The sequence below is a fragment of the Hylobates moloch genome, unplaced genomic scaffold (assembly GCF_009828535.3).
Source record: "Hylobates moloch isolate HMO894 unplaced genomic scaffold, HMol_V3 SCAFFOLD_1, whole genome shotgun sequence".
Taxonomy (NCBI): domain Eukaryota; kingdom Metazoa; phylum Chordata; class Mammalia; order Primates; family Hylobatidae; genus Hylobates; species Hylobates moloch.
Window position 1 is genome coordinate 216,723,528 of NW_026652276.1, and position 22,997 is coordinate 216,746,524.

The 22,997-nt window shown below is 46.7% G+C and overlaps 1 protein-coding gene across 1 annotated transcript; it reads right to left on the reverse strand.

The window, feature by feature from the left end:
• Nucleotides 1-1,201: 1,201 nt before the first annotated feature.
• Nucleotides 1,202-21,353, reverse strand: FAM180A (family with sequence similarity 180 member A). The gene is made up of 3 exons (XM_032761858.1): nt 21,045-21,353; nt 8,395-8,495; nt 1,202-5,923 (listed from the first exon to the last, which is right to left on the reverse strand). The coding sequence occupies exons 1-3, from the start codon at nt 21,118-21,120 to the stop codon at nt 5,579-5,581; spliced, it is 522 nt and encodes a 173-aa protein (XP_032617749.1). The 5' UTR covers nt 21,121-21,353; the 3' UTR covers nt 1,202-5,578.
• Nucleotides 21,354-22,997: the final 1,644 nt, after the last annotated feature.

The following is a 22,997-nucleotide window of genomic DNA, read 5'->3' on the forward strand; positions in this document are numbered from 1 at the left end:
CTGATTCCGCAGAACCTAGGCAGCCTGCTAAGCTTATTTTTCAGTTTCTCAAACTTCCTAGGGCTGGAGTGATGACCATCATTGTAAACATAATCTCATGTACCCAAGCACAGCTTTATTGTTTCGGATCATACGACACAGAGCTTTCGCCGGGAGGGCCACCTGCTGATCTAGACCTTAGGAAGGGAATGTGGCTGGTGGCAGGGAGAAAATGCAACATTACTTCTGGAGAATTTGCCTCAGAGTGTACAAAGTTAAGCCTTTCAGACTTCCCTGCTGGCAAAGATCGTTTGCCTCAGCACCGAGGGGGGAATATAAAGGGTCTAGGCCAGCAGAGGGTATGAGCCCGTGAGAAAGACCCCAGATCTTTTGGGAAGTATAGCTGCCTCCCTGGCAAAGTCTAGATGCCAGTCTCATGCCCAGATGTCAGTGGTCTCTCTGGCTAAAGTAGGTGCTCAAATGTTTCTCTCTGAGGCTCTCCAAAAAGGGAACCGAAGACCTTCTTTGGCTGGTACAAAAGGAGGAGGTGGGAGGGCCGGGAAGAAGTTGACAAGTTCAGGGACAAGGTCTTAGCTGCAGTTGAACTCTGGAATTTCTCCTGCTTACAGATTGGAAGAAGTTGTTAGCTTCTTTTCTCAGAACGGACGTGTGGATTTGGGGCAAGGAAGAAAAGCAAAAGCAAAAGCCCAAACATTCTGTAAGTAGTGGTTCTTGGCAACATTACCTTACCTTGATCTGGGAGATGCTGAGCAGAGTCAAAGGGTTATAAAACCTACGTTGTCTTGAATTCACAGAACACAGGAATGGCGTTCCAAGATCTGCAGCTATACTACTTGGAAATGATCCCCAGGCTAAAGTGACCAGGGAAGTGACCCAAAAACCAAATTCTTCTTGACTTTTAAGGCAGGTGCGACTGTGGACAACCCAGGTCCCCTTTGAAATTATCTTGCCATCATGGGCTAGGATGACTCAACTCTTTAAATGCATGTTAAAGACTGGCTACTGTATTTACTACATTCTGGCCTCATTTTTTTTTGGTTATGATTTTGAAACTCAGAATGAACAGTACCACGTGTGTGATGTTTTGGTCGCAAACATTAAAGACACCGGATAATTATAAGCAGCTGTGGAAGTCAACATCCACTGTTAAACCCATGAACCATTCCAAATTCCTCGGTGAGATACTCTGAGATAACAAAGATTCCAGTGAGCAACTCAATCATGACATCTTTATTACACCATAGATGAATATTTGTTAAATAAAAATAGGTACAGCAAGTGACACAATAAGACCAGTAGTTCTCCTTCAGAACTCTATCCATTTTTCAGAGGAAGGAAACACTTTTCCAGAATACAATGCTCAAGAAATGTAAGCCAGATCCCGCTTGTATGAGGTATCTTAAGTAGTCAGACTCTCAAAAACAGAAAGCAGAATAATGGTGCCAAGAGCTGGGGCAGGCAGGGGGAAGGGGAAAAGGGGAGTTGTTCAGTGGGTATAGAACTTCAGAATTACAAGATGAGAAAGTTCCGGGGGTCTGTTTCACAACAACATGCATGGAGTTAACGCTGCTGTACTATATGCTTAAAAGTGGTTAAGATGGTACATTTTACGTGATGTGTTTTTTACCACAATAAAAAAAATAAGATATTGAAATGGATTAGAAAAGTAAGGGGTGTTGTACAAAGTCATTTAACAAGCATTTGATTTTAGACCGTTGGACCTGCAAAAATACTTTGATTTGTTAGATTCAAGGTGAGGTGACAGAGCAATGAAGGTTGCAGCAGTTAAATGTCTATTGATGTCTCTTGAGTGACACTGGAGATAGCTGTGAGGATGCCAACGATGGAGGAAACTTAGAAAGTTTTTAGATCCTGGGCTGGGCACGGTGGCTCACGCCTATAATCCTAGCACTTTGGGAGGCTGAGGCAGGTGGACCACTTGAGGTCAGGAGTTCGAGACCAGCCTGGCCAACATGGTGAAACCCCATCTCTGCTAAAAATACAAAAAAATTAGCAGGGCATGGTGATGTGTGCCTGTGGTCCCAGCTACTTGGGAGGCTGAGGTGGGAGAATCGTTTGAACACTGTAGGCGGGGGTGCCACTGCACTCCAGCCTGGGTGACAGAGTGAGACTGTCTCAAAAACAAACAAACAAACAAACAAAAACAAAACAAAACAAAAAACCCACAAAGTTTTTAGATCCTAAAATTTGTCAGCAGAAATGGTTATGTAAGTCATGGGCAAGTTTCCACTACAAACATCACACTCCCATATTATTCTAATAGTAATTATAACCAAATGTGACCCCTTCATGACTATAGTTGTGTAGAGTGTGGCACTAATGAGGCAAAATAGGAGACCCTGTTTGTCTGTCTAGTCTACATGTCTACTATTCCTTGGGCAAAGAATAGGGTTTTTTGGCTGCTGGTGGTGATCATAATATTTGATTCTGCATGTCAGTGAAGTCATTGTTATAAAACTCTCTGTGGGTAAACAATTATCTGCATTCAGATTAAAATAGTTTTTAAGATTCTAGTTACTGAAAATCAGTCTTCATTTGTCTTTAAAAAGGTCATGTCCTTCTTTTTTCTATTTTTTTTTTCAGTCATTGATTGCCACAGAAATTCAGGCCCCAATTTGTGTTTAATTTTGTTGTTGCTGGGTGAATGTTCCTGGGAACCATCCTCCCATTCATGGATTTCTTACTACCGGGAGCAGCCATCTACATAACATGGTGGTCAGGGACTACAAGGGTGGGCCTTTCCATCTGATGATTCTGAGTACAAGAAAGCTTTCAGATCCATTGTCAAGGGAGTGGAGCCTCAGGGTGGGATACAAGACTGACTATCAGGGTATTGCATAGTGTCTAGGGACTGAGGCCATTGCTAATCCACTCCCCACCTGACATCTAGGAAAAGTACAAACTGTGAAGATAGGCTACCATCTTTATCTGCCTCTGGGCGATCCCAACGCTGTCTGTACACTGATTTGTGTTTTACTTAGACAATGATACCCAGAGAAGACTGACAGACAGTGAGTGTTAGAGTGTGGGTCAGCAGAGATAGAGCAAAAGTCAAGCAGAAGAGTCTTGGAGATGCATCAAAAAACAGATACAAAGATATTTGGAATTGGGCCCAAATATAGAGCAGCAGAGATACCAACTAAAATAAAAGAAAGACAGAGACAAGCAGAGTGACCGTGTCAGACAGAATATGTACATTTAGAAAGAGAAAGATTGAACAAAAAAAGCATATATCAGAATCTGCATTTGGAGGAGGTAAAAGAGCAGAATGGTCAGGCAATGAGAAAGACAGACTGAGACTTCCTAATCTTCTGAGCCTGAGAATATCAGGATGCAAAGCTGTGTTTTTCTCTGATGATAAATACCTTCTTCCTGCATCCTAGTATTTCTCCAAAAAGATCATGCGGCTAGCACTGCTAGACAAAGCTTATTTGCTCAAAGATTTTGAAGGAGTCCAGACCTCATCATTATCAAATGACAACTGTTAAATACCCATTTCAGAATCAAATTTAGCCCAGTAAATCCTCACTCATTCAAAGATCAGACTTGTTGCAGCTTTTGCTTGCCGAACTTGGCTGTAAACAGGAGAAGACAGAAAGATCTCTGAGCTAATGAGGAATCCTTATTAGCACCCAGACACTTGACCCCTAGCAGAGGCCTTCATCTATTAACTCTTATTTAACATAGAGTTATAACAAGCCTGGCTGTCGTAGTTTGTAGGCAACGGCCAGCTAAGAAAGAACAGACTTGAAGGGCAAGTTACATTGGTAACAAAGAAAAATATGCTCTAATAGTCTGCCAGTGAGGGAGGCGGCAGAAAAACTCAGAACTGAACACAGAATGAGCAGTCTGGGACCTCTCAGGGTCAGTACAAATAGTTGAGCAGACTTCTTAGATCCAGGTGCTCTCCTTGTGGCATCCCACAGTTAAAGGATTGTAGGAACTTCATAGGTAGGAGTCTTAGAGATTATCTTATCCAACTCCTTCATTAGAATGTTTAAATGATGATATGGCCAGGCGCAATGGCTCGCGCCTATAATCCCAACACTTTGGGAGCCTGAGGCGGGTGGATCACTTGAGGCCAGAAGTTTGAGACCAGCCTGGCCAACATGGCGAAAAACTGTCTCTACTAAAAATACAAAAATTAGCCAGGTGTGGTGGTGTGCGCCTATAGTCCCAGCTACTTGGGAGGCTGAAGCAGGAGAATCACTTGAACCCGGGAGGCGGACGCTGCAGTGAGCCGAGATAGTGCCACTGCACTCCAGCCAGGACGACACAGCGAGACTCCATCACACACACACACACACACACACACACACACACACAAGAATGTTTAAATGATGATCTTACACTAAACAAAAGCTTAAGGTGATTTGTATATATAGTTTAAATAGATATCAAGTCAATATCTCTAAAAGGAAAGTTTTGGCATTCGAAAGGGAATTCTGTCATCTGAAAATCATTTTTATTTGGAGCATTTAGTTCTCTGATGATGCTAAATTATTTTCGCATGAAGACAGACAGACAGGCACAGGCCTTCATGCCACCTTGTTCGTTGGGAGACTCTTTCTGCATTAGCTTGGTTTTTCTATTCAAAGACAAGTTATGGCTGGACTGCGCTGTGGGCCCCTTCCTATTTCTCTTCTGTGTTATGCCAACTTTCAAAAAAGAAGAGTTCAGACATAAAGGTGATAAAATTACTGATTTTCTAATGGATTATTCTTGGCAGCTTTGGAAAAGTCAAGAAGTATATCCTTGGCAAATAATATATTTATTTGGGTATAGCTCTAGTTTCTTTATATTTACTGTAGAACCTCTGGAAAAATGTTCATTCAACCCAGCACCCTAGTCCCTTAGGACCAAAGGAATCTGTCCCCCATCTTCTTGCCATGATGTCTCTTCTAGCTCATTCCTCACTTTTTAAAAAATTTATTTTTATTTTTGAGACAGAGTCTGGCTCTGTTCCCCAGGCTGGAGTGCAGTGGCACAATCTCAGCTCACTGCAACCTCTACCTCCTGGGTTCAACTGGTTCTCCTGCCTCAGCCTACTGAGTAGCCAGGATTACAGGTGTGCGCCACCACGTCCAGCTGATTTTTGTGATTTTAGTAGAGATGGGTTTTCACCGTGTTGCCCAGGCTGGCCTTGAACTCCTGACCTCAAATAATCCTCCTGTCTCAGCCTCCTAAAGTGCTGGGATCACAGGCATGAGCCTCTGTGCCCGGCCTGTTCTCACTCTTGAGTGTGTGTGGCCACTGCTCTGGGTTGAATCATATCAGAGCTCTGCCTGCCATAGGCAAACCATTCTGCCCATGGAGGCGTCTTGAATGACCACTCCAGCCCTTTCTTCCAGCCCAGGTCACATGATGGCATGAATCAGATGTGTCTTCCAGGAAACTACAAGGAGAAAAGAGCATCGGGGTTACTCTGTTTGATCTCTGCTGCTCTGTGTCAGCAGTAAGTGTTTTGTTGCTGGTCTCTGTAAATGGAGTAGAGAATGAAGTCTTTCTGGATTACTGTGCTGGTCCCTGCTCCGAGGTCCTGGTGTGGGCCAGTGTCTCAGGGAGGTACTCCCGGCTGTGAGGAGCGCATCAAGTCGTGCCTCAGGGCCTGGAAGAGGCTAACGAGGGACTGCGCCCAGATGTCCTTCTGATAGCCGTGGGACAGGGCTGTGCGGTAGGCTGTGTAGGCCAGGGTCAGCACTGTCCTTTCAAAGTCTTCTTTCTTGAGGATGCCAGGGTGGCTGGAGAGGCTGGCGCTGAGCCGGCGGATGTCTGGGATGCTCTTGGGGATGACGTTGTTGTAGACGGTGCGGAAGTCCGAGGCCTTCCGCAAGGAGGCCAGCTCCTCGTCCTTGATGGAGATCTGCAGGTCAGGGCCGATCTCAAGTTCGGCCAGCAGGAACTGGTGAGAAATGTGGATGTGCAAAAATATGAAGTGAGGCATTGCTGAGGGCACAGTTATATTCATTATCACGCACCTTCCCTTAGGGAGGCAGCTGCCAGAAGAGCTTTGGAACTCAAGAGACCTGAGTTCCAGTTCTGACTTTCTCACTTGCTGTGTGACCTTGGACAAGTTACTTAACTTCTCTGAGCCTCACTTTCCTTCTCAGTGTAAATAATTAGTAACAACATCTACTTCACTGGGATATTGTGGGAGGTAAATGAGACAAATATGGACAAAGCTAATACAGTGTCTGGTTCAAAACCAGTATTTAAGGGACTAATTATAGTTTCTAGTGTCCTAGATAAATTCCTTCTTCCCTTTCTTTTTCCCACCCAACAAAGATCATCTAAAGCATCAACTATTTCGATAATTTTAAGGCAGAAGCTGGGAGACTCTTTCTGCATTAGCTTGGTTTTTCTATTCAAAGACAAGGTGTGACTGGATTGGATTGGGCTGTGGGCCCCTTCCTGTTTCTCTTCTGTGTTAAACCAGCTTTCAAAAAAGAGGAGTTCAGACTTAAAGGTCATAAAATTACTGATTTTCTGTTTTTTTTTTTTTTTTTTTTTTTTTTTTTAGATGAAGTCTTCCCTGTCTTAAAAAAAAAAAAAATGCGGTGGTGTGATCTCAGCTCACTGCAACCTCCACCTCCTGGGTTCAAGCAATTCTCCTGTCTCAGCTTCCCAAGTAGCTGGGATTACAGGCACCTGCCACCATGCCTGGCTAGTTTTTTGTATTTTTAGTAGAGATGGGGTTTCACCATGTTGGTCCGACTGGTCTCGAACTCCTGACCTCAGATGATCCACCAGCCTCGACCTCCCAAAAGTGCTGGGATTACAGGCATGAGCCACTACGCCGAGCCAAATGACTGATTTTCTAACTGATTCTTCTTGGCAGCTTTTGGAAAAGTCAAGAAGTACGTCCTTGGTAAACAATATATTTATTTGGGTATAGCTCTAGTTTCTTTATATTTACTATAGGACCTCTGTAAAAATGTTCAGAGTTTGAAGGATGCAGAGGATTGTGTTAGGAATCAAGTGGGACACAGAGATTTGTCCTCCTCTCTGACCTGCCCACTAAGCGTAGGAGCTGGGTCTGCCATGCACATCCTTGGGTAGTGCCAGGTTCACAGTAGGGATGGAATGACTCCAAATCCTCACTCTTCTCTCTGTCTCCGTCTTCCCTTGCCTGAATTCATCCTCCATGGCACTGTCTATGATCTTTCCAAAATATAGATCTCTTCGTATGACTCCCATGTTCAAGCCTAGGCAAAGACTCTGCATTTCCCAGTCTGGTTCCCAAGGCAGGATTTGAAATCTCTCCCCCTCGCTTAACTGCATGGCTACAGCAAGTTATCTCTTATTTTATTTTATTTTTTTGAGATGGAGTCTCGCTCTGTCACACAGGCTGGAGTGCAGTGGTGCGATCTGAGATCACTGCAACCTCCACCTCCTGGGTTCAAGAGATTCTCCTGCCTCAGCCTCCCAAGTAGCTGGGATTACAGGTGCATGCCACCATGGCCGGCTAATTTTTGTATTTTTGGTAGAGATGAGGTTTCACCATGTTGGCCAGGCTGGTCTCGAACTCCTGACCTCAGGTGATCTGCCTGCCTCGGCCTCCTAAAGTGCTAGGATTACAAGCATGAGCCACTGCACCTGGCCCAGCTGTCTCTTTCTTAACCAGACAGTCCTAGTGCATGGAGTCAGAGGATGTCAAAGCTGGAGGAGAATTTTGGACAGCCTAGTTGAATTCTCTCATTTAACAGTTGAGGAGAGTCAGGCCCAGAGAGAAACAGTGGCTTATGCAAGGTGGCACAGTGGATGAGTGACAGAGCCAGGACTAAAGCTCAGATCTTGAGCCTGGGATCATAACACTGAACCAATCTGGGTGGCCTCGGGAAATTGACCCTGTGGTTTGGAGGAGGAGTGGGGTCTCAGTGATGCAAGGTGAGAGGTAGTGGAAGAGAGCCTGCAGGGTGGTCTGTGGCTTCCAGAAACCCAGCTGGGCTGGCAGCTCAGCCAGACAGCATTGCCATCGTAGCATGCGGGGCCTTGGAGACAGGCTGCACCCAGACAATGGCTTGGCATTTCCTGGCGGGTCCTGCCTCAAGGACTTTGCTTGGGAATATTGCCACACTCTGGGGCCTGGGTGCCAGGAGTGACGCCTATGGGCCAAACCTAATCTTTAGTTTAAACTGAACTGAACTCCTAATGCCATCATTCTCTGTTATAGCATGTGGGAAAGACAGGAGGCATGAGGAATACTTCACGAATGAGCAGGTTCTGTGACCTTTACAAATTAGGCTATTCTCTACCACAGCAGTGGTCACTCATGGTCAGGGGCTGAGAGGTCACTTCTCCTTTTCCAAAAAAGATAGAGAAAGTGCAGTGCCTTTTAGGTGACTTGGATGGAGCATGTTCCCCTCTGCCTACCTCGTAGAGCAGCTCCACCTCCTCCAGGGAGGTCTGCAGGACTGGGTTCAATGGCAGTGATGAGGACCTCTTTGGCCGGTGGGCAGCAGGGAAGAGCACAGCTGAAAGAAAGAAAACAGTGAGTTCCCGGCTGCAGTGTGCACCCAGACCTTCTCCCTCTGGTCCACCTTGAAGGTAGTCAAGGAGTCTTAAAAATGGACTGACTTGGCCAGGCACGGTGGCTTATGCCTGTAATTCCAGCACTTTGGGAGGCCGAGGCGGGCGGATCACCTGAAGTCAGGAGTTTGAAACCAGCCTGGCCAACATGGTGCAACCCCGTCTCTACTAAAATTACAAAAAAACAGCTGGGCATGGTGGCAGGTGCCTGTAATCGCAGTTACGTGGAAGGCTGAGGCAAGAGAATAGTTTTAACTCAGGAGGTGGAGGTTGCAGTGAGCCAAGACTGCGCCATTGCACTCCAGCCTGGGCAATAGAGCGAGACTCCATGTCAAAAAAAAAAAAAAAAAAAAAAAAGAAAAGAAAAGGACTGACTGGAAAGTGGTGGTGGACACAGAGTGAGGAGAGAGGTGACGTACTCCCCTGGTGTGGCCCAGAAAGCTCTCAGTCATATCAGATCAGTGGCTTAAAAACTGGCTGCTCATCAGAACAGTCTGAGAAAACGAGAAAAGAAAAGAAAAAAAAAGAAAAAGGAAGAACCATCTGAGAAAGTTTTGCAAAATCTATATGGCTGGGGATATGCATGCCTTAGGGAATTTATATTAACCAAAGCAAAATAAAGAAAGTAGAAATGAGTGAGAACAAAAAGCCCCAAAGTCAGTAAGTGAGTTCCCTGAAAACACTGTTCCCTAATAGTACTGCACACATTCATATCAGTATGAAGTGCTGGTTTATGTTGATTCACTGCCCGTTTTAATCAGAAGGTCAGGCTTCTGGCTGCCTCAGGCATCCAAAATACAGCTGCCAAGAATCTGAACACACGTGACAAAATAAAGGAAGAGAGCTGCACGAGACCCAGGCCCTTGGATCTAGGGCATCATTGTGGGGTCAAACTCAGAGCTTTCCCCAAGGGCTGCCTGATTTTTGTTTGTTCGTTTGTTTGAGATGGAGTCTTGCTCTGTCTCCCAGGCTGGAGTGCAGTGGCACGATCTTGGCTCACTGCAACCTCTGCCCCCCGTGGGCTCAAGTGATTCTCCTGCCTCAGCCTCTCAAGTAGCTTGGATTACAGGTGTGTGCCGCCATGCCCGGCTAATTGTTGCATTTTCAGTAGAGACAGGATTTCACCATGTTGGCCAGGCTGGTCTTGAACTCCTGACCTCAAGTGATCCGCCTGCCTCAGCCTCCCAAAGTGCTGGGATTATAAGCATGAGCTACCGTGCCCTTTAGGAATGCATTTAGTATAAAGTCAGTGACTTGACAATGCTGTTCCCCGGTGGTTGCATGTAGAAGTGGTAACTGGAGGAAGATGAATTGCTATTAGAGGTACACAGGACAGCAAGAATTAGGCACTGACTGGGGACAAGTGAAGGAGAAGACAGACATCAGAGGGTATAGGAATGATCATTATAAATTGCAGTTCTTCAGGACCATGTCAGGCTAGGAGCAAATAGCCCCAGTCACCTCCACAGCCTCTCTGGGGAGCAGGCACTGTGCAGAAATGATTGGTAAGCCCTCCGCCAGCTGACAGAAAAAGGTACAGCTTCTTTAAGACACCTGATTGTGATCTACCAGAAAACTGGGGAAATAACGGTAAAAATTGGAGACTACAAGGTGTTGGCACCCCTTGAAGTTGTACAGGCATATTTTGCTTAATCATAAATGGCAGCTCTGCTAGTTGATAACAGTGCCCTTGAGCCATTGAGAAAAGGTCAAATTATGTTCAGTGTACGCAGTTAAAAAAGGCAGGCTGGGCGCAGTGGCTCACGCCTAAAATTCTAGCACTTTGGGAGGCCGAGGTGGGCAGATCACATGAGGCCAGGAGTTTGAGACCAGCCTGGTCAACATGGTAAAACCCCATCTCTACTAAAAATACAAAAGTTAGCTGGGCATGGTGGTGCATGCCTGTAATCCCAGCTACTTGGGAGGCTGAGGCAGGAGAATTGCTTGAACCCGGGAGGTGGAGCTTGCAGTGAACCGAGATCGTGCCACATTGCACTCCAGCCTGGTCAAAAAAAAAAAAAAAAAAAAAAAAAAAAAAGGCGGGCGCGGTGGCTCACACCTGGAATCCCAGCACTTTGGGAGGCTGAGGCAGGCAGATCATGAGGTCTGGCCCCCCGGGGGGCGGGGCTGGGCGTGACCAAAACCCCCCCCCCGCCACCCCACCCCGGTGGAAAGAAAACCTCCGCCCAAAAAAAAAAAAAAAAAAAAAAAAGGCAGGGAAGGATGGAAATCATTTTAGAAGGATTGCCATCGGAAGTGATTAAAAAAAAAAAAAGGAAACATCTTTAACTTAGAGGAACTTTCCTGAAAAGCTCACTGGTAGGGATCTTCCATGTTCCAGAAAAGCCTGATGGATGTATTACAGTATTGCTGTCAATTGCTTTCTCAGTAACTCTTCTATGATCGATACCACAAGTTCCTCAAGGGCTTAGGTACATACAGTTTTATATTTCTGTACCTGTGGCAGAGCCTGCCAGGCTTCTGGGGTGTGTGCCAGGCATAGCTGTTGATGACCAAATCCCTGCACTAATGGTCGCCTCGGCCAGCAGAGTGACCAGCTCTGTTTCGCCAGACCATGCTCAGAGAAGGAGCCATGAGCTCCATGGCAGTATTCTCTAGCCCGGCATTTCAGCAGAGTTTATACTCTTTGCCAAAAAAGCGCCAGTTTCCCACAGAATCATAGATTTTAGGGCTTGAGGAAGCCTTTGCCCCTGTTTGTCCGTTGCCAATGCCTGTAGTGTCAGGTGGAACGTAGGAGAGTGAGGTGTCTGTGACTCCACTAGTTAACAGTTAGAGTCACCAAAGCGGTTTCTTGGACCCGGCTCCAGAGTTCTGATTTAATTGAACCAGAGGGCAATGAACACATTACGGTTTTGTAAAGCTTCCTAAGTGCTTCTAATGACAGCCAAGGTTGAGAACTACTGTCCTAGTCAGAGTGAGCTTGACCTGAAATTGTGTGGAAGACGCTGACCCTAGGCTGTGTGGCCGCTCTCTGGTTAGATCAGTGGTTCCCAGCCTTGACTAGACATTCGATTCATCCAGGCACTTTTAGAAACCCAAATGCCTCCAGGCCAATTTGTGGGCATCTCTGGGAGTGAAATGTAGGCACTGGGACTTTTTCCAGCTCCCAGGCTCCAGTAGGCAGCCAGATCTGTGTTATCCACAACACAGACAGGCCGATGGTGTCCTTCTACCATAAAACAATTCAGAGCTCTTGCCTATCTGATGGGGCCTTACAAGGTCATCTGAAGAGACCAAGGTCATCATGTTCTTGGAGATAAGGAGTGCAGGCACAAAGAGGGCACAGACTTTGTCTCTGCTTTCTCCTTGGTATGAGATGAGTTGGTCCTAGGTCAAGGTGTGGCCTGTTTCTTTCTTCATGCTCTTCTTTTCTTCCCGTCAGGAAGAAAGGAGGTGGATGAAACCCCCTTCTTAGGATAGGATCTAAGAGCGACTTTACTTCTTTAATTCTGCTAGAATTTATCTCTTATTGCCAAATTAAAGGTATTGTTACCTTAAAAAAAAAAACAAAACCTCAGTCCCAGCAGATGACGGCGATAGGGAGGGAATGTCAGGGCATGGAGCCCTTTCTGCTCCCTGTAATCACAGCCAGCCTGTGGCTGCCTGCCTGGAAGTTATTCATGATCTTAGACCTAGAATTTCTTCACTCAGTTGTTGCCCTGAGAACAGCAACATGCCTTTAACATGCTCACCCCAGGTGGACCCCTAGTTCTCAAAGAGCCAAGAAGCAAATACTTCCTGGTTCAAAGCTGAGCTTGATAATGGAAACTTTGTCATTTCCAACAGCTCTTGGTCTCCTACTGAATAGTAACATAATTTGGTGGAGTCTTAGAAATAGCTTCAGCCTTCAGACAAGGGGAATGGCTATTGCTTTAGAATGTAAGTGTGTACCAAAAATTAGTTGGGTGTGGTGGTGGGCACCTACAGGGCACCTGTAGTCCCAGCTACTCAGGAGGCTGAGGCAGGAGAACGGCGTGAACCCGGGAGGCGGAGGTTGCAGTGAGCCGAGATCATGCCACTTCGCTCCAGCCTGGGTGACAGACTGAGACTCTGTCTCAAAAAAAAAAAAAAAAAAAAGTAAGTGTGTACCAGGCGTGGCAGCTCACACTTGTAATCTCAGGACTTTGGGAAGCTGAGGCGGGTGGATAACTTGAACCCAGGAATTTGAGACCAGTCTTGGCAACATAGTGAGACCCATCTCTACTAAAAATAAAAAAAATTAGCTGGGCATGGTGGCACACGCTTGTGGTCCCAGCTACTTGGGAGGCTGAGGCAGGAGGATCAACTGGGCCTGGGAGGTCAAGGCTGTAGTGAGCTGTAATCAGCCACTGCACTCTAGCCTGGGCGATAGAGTGAGACCCTGTCTCAAAAAAAAAAAAAAAAAAAAAAAAAAAAAAAGAAAGCCAAGCAAATGGGAGAAAGAATTTCCAATGAATGTCACTGATAAGGATCAATATCTAGAAGCTAAAAAAGAGGTCCTACCAATCCATAAAAAGTAAAATTTAGAAGGTATGTGTGGGAAGCACAGGAATCGTAAAGATGGGTCTCTCTCCCTCCCTTCCTCACCCCCACCCCTGTACTGGTCCACCAGCCCAAGCAGTGCTGCCCCTCACATTTCTGTGGCTGCTTTGACCTTGTGCATTGGGCAGGGGTAGGGACAGCTGCTGGAGTGCAGCCAGATCTAGGGCAGACATCTCAGTGGTTCAGCAGCCACCCAGATCTGACTCCCCGTGTGAGGCAAGATCTAAAGAGAATAAACTTATCTCCACTGGAGAGGCTGGAGGTGGTGGTGGGTGAGAAATAGCTCTATTTGATCAATGTCAAAATACAGAGGTACAATTTCACAATGTACAGTCACTCCAAGATGTTCTTGTCCATAATGACGAAGGCTGGACCCCACCAGAAATGCTGATGGCTGAAACAAGGGCTGGCAAACTCCAAGATGTATATGTGCAAAGCTGGAAACTAGACTTGCTCTTATATTTTAGAAAATCCTGTTTCCCCAGGAAGCCTTTCCTGGGAACCCCACTGTACACGGTTGTTTTCCTTCTCTATCTCTATCTTTCTGCATCCAGGCCGCATGTTTTGCATCTTGCTGCACACCACCCTGGAAAGTTTCATCAGGGTTGCCAGGCCCTGGGAGGGAGCAAATGAGCTGTGTGCAGCCTTTGCTTCACCTCTGTGTGCACGTAATGCCATGCTCTGGGTGCAGTCTCAGGATATATTTTGGAATGGTTTAAAAAACCATAAACTAGGTAAAACCAAACCAAAACAACAGCCTTGGAGACTCTTCAGGGCTTTGCTGGTTTTTCTTCCTTTTCCTTCTGTCCCATCTCTCAAACTTACGGAGGTCGCTTTAAGTTCAGCTCCCTGCTCCCTGTGAGCTGTGAGTTAAGTGCTCTGGGCAGCCCAGCCTTTGCAAGGCTGATGGGAGGGAGGCCTGTGTGCTCCTCCCTGGATGCCTGTTAGCAACGGCAGCCCCTCTAAGAGCCGGGTCAAGAGACCAGAGACTGGCAGGAGGGTCCCACGCCTCCCAGGTGCCGCCTGAGCACTGAACCTCAGACAAGAAGGCTGGTGTGATGTGTTTGTCAGAAGCATGGACTTTGTGCATCTTTTGCTTGTGTACAATTGGGCCCATTTGTTTACCTTCTTCTCTATTCAATGCTCCCTGCCCAGTCCACTGTCCAGGCATTTCCTCAGGAGGTGAATGTGTCCATGAGGGCCACTCGGTATGTCTGTCCTAGGGGCTCTGAGACTCAGTGGTCAGCTTGCATGGAAGCTGGCTGCCCAGGCTGGCCGGGGGGTGGGGAAACCAAGCGCTGCTCAGCTCCTCCTCGACTCCCTGGACAAATGAGCATCTAGGACACATGGGACCGACCAGCATAGAACAAGTGACTCACTTGCTAAAGGTCATGCCACATGGACTAAGTTTGTCCAGGAGCTGGATCCGGAGTTCCTGATTCATGTGTTATAGCGTGTTCTGTCCATGTCTTCTGCTGAGCGATACCTCTGGAGCTCAGGCTAAAGCTCTTAACACGTGGAGCTCAGATATAATAATGTAAGAGCTCAGGGGCACCCACTGTGTGCCTTGTGCTGTCCACAAGTACCTTGTGAGGTAAATATGAACTTTCCATTTTATAGATGAAGAAACTTGGAGGTTAAGAAAATTGCCCTAGGCTATCCAATTTATTTGAGGTAGGGCTGGGATTAAAATCCAGATCTCCAAGGCTCCAAAACCCAATCTCACTGATAAGTGAACAGTGCTCCTTTATTGTAGGTACCTCTGCCCAGAGAGTGGGCATTCTTCAGTTCTGAATAACTACAGAAAGGATAAATGGTAGTTAGTTATGAATGAATGAATGCCTATGCATTTGATAGAAAACGTATTCTTAAATGGATCACACATACTTTTCAAAACTCTGACTTTGACTTATAATAATGTGATATGCAAGGTCAAAGGACTACTTTTAGGATCACTCTCCTGCATCGATTCTCCTTTTCTCCCTCATTGTTTTTTTTTTTTTCTTTGGAGACAAGAGTCTTGCTCTGTCGCCCATGCTGGAGGGCAGTGGTGCAATCTTGGCTCCCAGGTTCAAGCGATTCTTGTGCCTCAGCCTCCTGAGTAGTTGGAACTACAGGCTCCACCATGCCTGGCTAATTTTTGTATTTTTTTTTTTTACTGGAGACGGGGTTGTTTACCATGTTGGCCAGGCTGGTCTCGAACTCCTGACCTTAAGTGATCCTCCTGCCTCAGCCTCCCAAAGTGCTGGGATTACAGGTGTGAGTCACCACACCCGGCCCCTTATTGTTCCTTGGCAATCACTTGGCAAAAACACAATCCAGCTCTACCTATTCCACACCTGCCTCTGTGCACCTGAATGTGGCTGGAGAAAAACGCTGTTTGTGATGACTCTGTTTAAAATTACAACCCTCTGGACTCTCTAGCCTCTGTCCCTACTTTATTATCATCCAACAAATCACCTATTTTAAAATATAAATATATTTGTTGCCTGTTTCCCCTCACTAGAGGGTATGGGATTTTGTCTATTTTGTTCACTGTTGTATTCCCAGTGCCTAGCATTATGCCCCTTCCTGTTTGTCAAATGAATAAATAATCCCACAGGAACACGTTACCTGCCCTGGTCACTAAGCTCTATTCTTTCCAAATAGAGTGCCTACAAAATCCTTCCTTTTCTAATAGGGTGAATCTAGAGTTTATTTGTGGTTCTCGGTCTTGGCTAATGATCAGAAAGTAGATGTTGACTTCTGTCTCCACCACACCCTCCCCTTATCCCTGAGGAGTCCCTGTTTGGGCCCGGACCAAGCTATATTTTAATTGATCTCAGTGAGTGCTGTCCCCTACCTCCCCCACACCTTAGCCCTTCAAAGCTTTCTTGCCTAGACAAACAGCCAGAGGCGCTCCAATGGAGTAGCCTGCCTTTGTTTGGCAGCCCGACCTTCTCTTTGACTTTCTGTAATCTGGGTTAAAAGTCCTTTCTTCTTCTTTCCTCCCGTCCCTCCGATATGTTCAGTAGCATGGTATTCAGGCTAATCATGCTTTCCCCGGAACTGTGCATAGCATTTGTGGCAAAGAGCTTGTTGGAAAGGATTCAAGCTGCAGACCATCTCAAGCCAAACTCCAATTGTATTTTTAATGAATCAGTTGAAGTAACTCGATGGAAAGGACAGTGGGTGTGGAAAGGAAAAGCTCTCATTTGTAAAAGATCTTTTGCCAGATCTGACTGATGTCATTTACTTTTTGACTCCTGGGCCAGCCCTCTGGAAACACAGTGCTATTCTGAGCGAGCCAGGGTCTCGGCCCTGTGCGTGGGGGTCCTCTGGGAGAGCTCCTGAAAGGGCCCCGGCAGCTGGCTCCTCTTGGCTGGAAAGCTCCACCATGTAGGGGAGCTTGGGGCTGCCGGGAACAGGTGAGTGGCCCATGGGGGATGTAGAAATATGCAGAGCGGATGAATGAGGATGGGGCACTCTGCCAGCAGGTGAACCTGGGGGATCAAATTCAACTCTGCCCTTGCAGCTGGGGGAGCTGGGGCACTTCACTTCTTGCCTCACTCTCCAATTTTCTTACCTGTAAATGGTCAGGATAGCACCTGCCTCATGGAGTTACTGTGGAGCGAGGAGATGGCTCTGTATGGGGCACTTGGGCAGTGAATACTTAAAACAATTTTCTTTTTGGACACAGGGTCTTGCTCCATCATCCAGGCTGGAGTGAAGTAGCGCAATCATAGCTCTCTGCGTTCTTGACCTCCTGGGCCTAAGTGATCCTATCACCTTGGTCTCCTGGCCTTAAGTGATCCTACCACCTTAACCTTCTGAGTAGCTGGGACTACAGGCATATGCTCCTATACCCAGCTAATTTTTTTTTAACTTTAATTTTTTTAAGAGATGGGAGATCTCACTATGTTTCCAGGCTGGTCTCGACCTCTTGGCCTCTCAGTCCCCTGAGTCACTGGAATTATAGGCGTGCACCACCATGCCCGGCAGTCAGTGAGTACTTACTGAGTACTGACCACAGGCCTTTCCCTCATGGAACATTCATGACTGAGGACACACACAACCCTTAAGTGGGCACCTGAAAATGACACAAGTTCCACCAAAAAATGGAAGGGCTGCTCTATTAAACTACTTAAAAAATAATTTGTATGTATTCAACAAAAGCATAGCTATTCATGTCCTTAATAGATGCATATTTCTTTCATATCCTTAATAGATGCATATTTCTTTCATATCCTTAATAGATGCATATTTCTTTCTCGAGTCTGGCTAGTCCTCCCCCTTCCAGTGGTGCCCTGGCAGGACCTGGTATGTGCTGGGACGTGGGCCACGTGTATGTGTGTGTGTGTGTGTGTGTGTGTGTGTGTGTGTGTGTGTGTGTGTAGATGTGGCTTTCCTGGCTTGGCCACAGGTGAGTCATTTGGTCTTCATCAAGCTGGTGGGGCTGAAATGGGTGATCCTGGATCCTGGCGTGGAAAGCTGCCTCCCAGGGTGGAATCCTAGAGAGCGCTTAGGGAAAGGCTGGGAGGATGGTAGGAAAAAGACAGTCCTAACAACAAGGTGCATATTGCCTGTGGGTTTACATCTACATTTACATGTTGGAGCAGGAGGGTGGGAGGATGGACACGGGGTAGTGGTGGGGCTGGGGGCCCGAAGGGCAGGGGGTGGAAGAGGAAAATCTCAGGAAGAGATTGCCCTAAGACTGTTTCCAAAGGGAGTACTTTGAATTGAGGCTGGAGGTAGGGTGGGGATAAGGATGAAGGTGAAATGAATAATACGTTTGGAAAAAGATGGCAAGAATTGTGTATTTCTTTTATAATTAGAAAAAAATGTTAAAAATGAAAAAAAATCAACTACGTGGAAGACATTTGATGATGGTTGGAGGGACTCCATATCATTTGTTGATCAGCGCTGACTTGAGCCATTAATCTAGCACGTCACATCCGCTGCCTCACAGTGGCCTCAATATCAGATGGGCTGGCTTTGAGCCAGCGGATCGTGAACTCACTGTGGAAGGACCTTCCCCGATGCAGAAGGACATGGCCCAGAGAAGCTGCTCCCAAAATGTTGCTGTAGATTCCCTTGTTAAGAGCCTCAAACTTCTTTTAATGAAAAATCTTTATTTTTCAAAAACTAGTAGGCAATAGCTAATATTTATATTGTGCTTTGTCATTTACAAAGTATTTTCATCTATACTTTTGAATATGACCCTCACAGTAACACCATGAGGGTTTTATTGACGTGATGGATGTTAATGTTACCCGTTAGTGAGTGAAAGCTCAGAGAGGTTAAGAGACTTGTCTGAGATCACATCGCCAGATAGAGACGGAACTTGAACCAGCCTCCTGGAGGGCAGCTACTTGGGAGGCTGAGGCAGGAGGATCAACTGGGCCTGGGAGGTCAAGGCTGTAGTGAGCTGTGATCAGCCACTGCACTCTAGCCTGGACGATAGAGTGAGACCCTGTCTCAAAAAAAAAAAAAAAAAAAAAAAAAAAAAAAGAAAGCCAAGCAAATGGGAGAAAGAATTTCCAATGAATGTCACTGATAAGGATCAATATCTAGAAGCTAAAAAAGAGGTCCTACCAATCCATTTAAAAAGTAAAATTTAGAATGTATGTGTGGGAAGCACAGGAATCTTAAAGATGGGTGTCTCTCCCTCCCTTCCTCACCCCCACCCCTGTACTGGTCCACCAGCCCAAGCAGTGCTGCCCCTCACATTTCTGTGGCTGCTTTGACCTTGTGCATTGGGCAGGGGTAGGGATAGCTGCTGGAGTGCAGCCAGATCTAGGGCAGACATCTCAGTGGCTCAGCAGCCACCCAGATCTGACTCCCCGTGTGAGGCAAGCTAAAGAGAATAAACTTATCTCCACTGGAGAGGCTGGAGGTGGTGGTGGGTGAGAAATAGCTCTATTTGATCAATGTCAAAATCCAGAGGTACAATTTCACAATGTACAGTCACTCCAAGATGTTGGACCCTTGCAGAGCAGCTCATGATGTGGCTGTCATGTTTACAAGCCATATTGCAAGTCAAATAATCCCTTTTGGCTTTGTAATAGCCTGTGCATTTGGAAGAGTGGGCACTATTACTCCGTTTAATAAGCAAATCCCCAGTGTGACAAAGAGGGGAATGACAGACCCCAACTCCAAGATCTCTTTGCTTTTTGCTTCCAAGTGCTACCTCAAAGTTTGTGCACATCATGAAAAGGGAGGTGTGAAAACAGGGTGACTACAGTCAATAACAATTTAATTGTACATTTAAAAAGAACTAAAAGAGGGCCGGGCACCGTGGCTCATGCCTATAATCCCAGAACTTTGGGAGGCTGAGGTGGGTGGATCACTTGAGGTCAGGAGTTTGAGACCAGCCTGGCCAAAATGGTGAAACCCCATCGCTACTAAAAATACAAAAATAAGCCAGGTGTGGTGGTGCGCACCTGTAATTCCAGCTACTCAGGAGACTGAGGCACGAGAATCACTTGAACCTGGGAGGCGGAGGTTGCAGTGAACCAAGACTGCACCACTGCATTCCAGCCTGGGCAACAGAGTGAGACTCTGTCTCAAAAATAAATAAATAAGTAAATAAATAACAAATAAAAATAACTAAAAGAGTATCATTGGATTGTTTGTAACACAAAGGCTAAATGCTTGAGGGGATGGATACCCCATCTTCCATGATGTGACGTGCCTGTATCAAAACATCTCATGGGCCCCATAAATATGTACACCTACTATGTGCCCACAGAAATTAAAAATTAAAAATTAAAAAAAGAAAAGGGAGGGGTGTACGTGTGTATGTGCATGTGTATGCAATGTTGTTATGAGAAAAATGAAGAATGCTGTATTATTTGTTTCTGGGCAATGATCACTTCACAGCTCAGCTCAAAAGACTTATATCCCTGTTAGAGATGTAAGTCCCTAATGTCAGGTTTAACCATGAGGAAATAAAACCCAACATAAGTACAGTAGCTTTTGCCTCCCTCCCATTTCAGATCCTTCTCTTGCGCTGCTCTGTCCCTACTCTGGCCACTCCTTCCTTCCCTGACACTGTCCTTGAGAAGCAAGCAGGAGGCACATCCATGCCACCATGCCAGTTGCCTTCCAATTTTGCATCTCTAGAAACACCTACTGGCCTGACTTGAAGGAGCCCATTCTTCTTGCATTTCTTTCTAGGAGAGTTAACTCAGTTGACTTTAGGTAGTGGAAAGATTTCCGTTCATATTGGTGAAGAGCGGGCAGTGCTGTGGGTCCCTCCTTTCCTAACAGTGACAAACTCTGGCTCGAGGTGCTCCCGGTGTTTACCAAGCAGAGCCAGTCCCAGGGAAATGGAGAAAAGATGCCATCCAGCTAGGAGGAACTACATCCTGAGGGGCAGGAAGTCAGTGATGAGAGAACAGCCTTTGCTGGGGCCCCTTCCTTTGTGAGGAGGTGGCGGGGCCAGTGGGTGCAGTGGAGGTTGAAGGGTTGCTCTCCTCACCTGCCCACCTCTGGCTGCAGACATGCATCCCCTCCCGGTGAGGAGGCAACTTCCTGCAGAGCTTCTGTTCTGGTTCCCCCAGGGAGCAGGCCTTTGGCATCCCAGCCCCCATCACTCCGTCATTTTAGCAGCTGACCTCGGCACCTGCTCTCCAGATGGTCTGGCCCAACTGCTGCAGGTGGTGGGGGCAGCTGAAGAAATGAGTTCTACTTTCTATGAAGCAGATATGAGTTCTCTCTGGGATGCCAGAAAAGGATGCTCTCTGGGTTCTCCACCTCGACCTAGTTCCCTCAGGGGCTTTGATTTTTTCCAGTGTCATTTCCCCATCACCCTCTAAGAAGGGAGAACATGTCAAGAAGCATCAAGCAATTGACAGAGATTAGATAAAAGGAGAGTGCAGGGCTTCTGACGTCCTTCCCTCCAAATTTTGAATTGCATTGATGAAAGACTAATGAGCATTAAACAAACAAATGAATAAAAAGCAACTCACCCCTGCTCCACCTGTGGCACATAGAAGCCTCAGCATTGTAATACAACAGCAGAAGCAGCAACATCTTCCAATGCATCTCGTCCTTCAAAAGGTGAAAAATGGACCCTCAAGCCCAATGGAACCCCAGTAGCTGCAGGTATGCCCGCGCCGTTCTTCCCAGTGAGATGATGGAGTGCTTCCCTCCCTTCCTTTTGCAGATGTGCAGAAATGCCTACTCTGCCTTAGAAGGCTGGAGGCTGAAGGCTGCGTCCTGGGTGGGACAGGAGTCGTTACCTCTCTTCATTTGACTCTCTCTGGGATTGGGGGACTGGGCTTCCACAGAGAGACTCTGTTTTTGAGCACATCTGGAGTGACTCATGGGGCATGTGATCTCCTTGGCAGTGGGGCGGATAAATATAATTTCTGTACTTGAGTTCCATGTGTTGGATGCACCCACTGGAATTTTTCTTTAACAAACAGACCCGCGGAACTTGTTAGAGAGCCCGGCGAAGAGTTGGCTGCTCTCCCCGTCCACACATATGATACCAGAGCCAGGGGCGAGGGCTGGAGGCAGAGTTGGGAGCCTGCCTGGCAGACACCAGGGCTGGTTGAGCCTAAGTTGCCTTCAGGACAGCAAAATCATTGTGGTGCCTGGGCTGAGCGTCACTGTTGCCTGGCCCTGGAGCTGGACTTGGACATTGGCACCTAGAGCCTGTGTCTGGTCTGCCCAGGTTCTGGGTGGGTGGCGAGTTGGCAGGTTGTGACTGAGTCGAAGTGGAGAGGTGACATGGTGCATCGGTATTGTCCGTGTGAACGTGCATAGGTCATGATCCAGGAGCCCACAGGGGACCCCCAACTCACATTGGTGATGCTCCCATTTCTGGGCTGTGCCTAGGCCTGGGACCAAGCCACTTTGATTTTCCCAAGCAAAATGGGAGTGTTTTTCCATAATCATTGTAATATACTGCCATAGACACCTTAATTCTTTCCCATATCACCTCCTCAACTTCCCTGAAATGATAGACAGGGAACGCTAAAGCTTGAAGGACACTTAAAGATTCTGTCATCCTGTGGGTTTTCCAGTTTGTGGAGGTGCTGCCCAGGGTGAATGGGCTCCTGGAGGGGGCTCCTCAAAGCTCTACTCTACTGCAAAAGCTCCTCTTTTATCTGTTATAAGAAGTTTTTTGGGAGCCGGGCATGGTGGTTCACGCCTGTAATCCCAACATTTTGGGAGGCCGAAGTGGGGGAATTGCTTGAGGCCAGACGTTCAAGACCAACCTAAGGAAAATCGACTCTGTCTCTACAAAAAAATTAAAAGATTAGCTGGGCATGGTGGCATGTGCCTGTAGCCCTAGTTACTCAGGTGGCTGAGGCAGAAGGATCGTTTAGGCCCAGGAGTTCAAGGCTGCAGTGAGCTATGATCACAACACTGTACTCCAGCCTGGGTGACAGAGTGAGAACTTTTCTCTAAAAAAAATTTAAAAAACCATTTTTTTGGGGGGGAAAAATACTGGACTACAACATTTGAAAACCAGTACTCTCACTAATATTAATAATAGCTATTAGGTGCTTAATTTGTTTCAGGCGGTGTGCTAGGTGCCCTCCTTGCATTAACTGATTTAATGCATCCACCGAACTAGGAGGTTAGGGCACTAGCCAGCAGCACTCTCCAACAGAAATGTAATGTGAATCACAAACGTCACTTAACATTTTCTACAACTCATATTAAAAAAAAAGTAAAAAGAGGCTGGGTGCAGTGGCTCATGCCTGTAATCCTAGCACTTCGGGAGGCTGAGGCAGGCGGATCACCTGAGGTCAGGAGTTTGTGACCAGCCTGGCCAACATGGTGAAGCCTCATCTCTCCTAAAAATACAAAAATTAGCTGGGCATGGTGGTGCACACCTGTAATCCCAGCTGCTTGGGAGGCTGAGGCAGGAGAGTCTCTTGAGCCTGGGATGTGAAGGTTGAGGTGAG

Coding starts and splice junctions, on each gene's coding strand:
- FAM180A (XM_032761858.1), bottom strand. CDS start 21,120: ATGCATTGGAAGATGTTGCTGCTTCTGCTGTTGTATTACAATGCTGAG. Junction 8,496..21,044: donor GTGCCACAGGTGGAGCAGGG/GTGAGTTGCTTT, acceptor TCTTTCTTTCAG/CTGTGCTCTTCCCTGCTGCC. Junction 5,924..8,394: donor AGGTGGAGCTGCTCTACGAG/GTAGGCAGAGGG, acceptor ATTTCTCACCAG/TTCCTGCTGGCCGAACTTGA.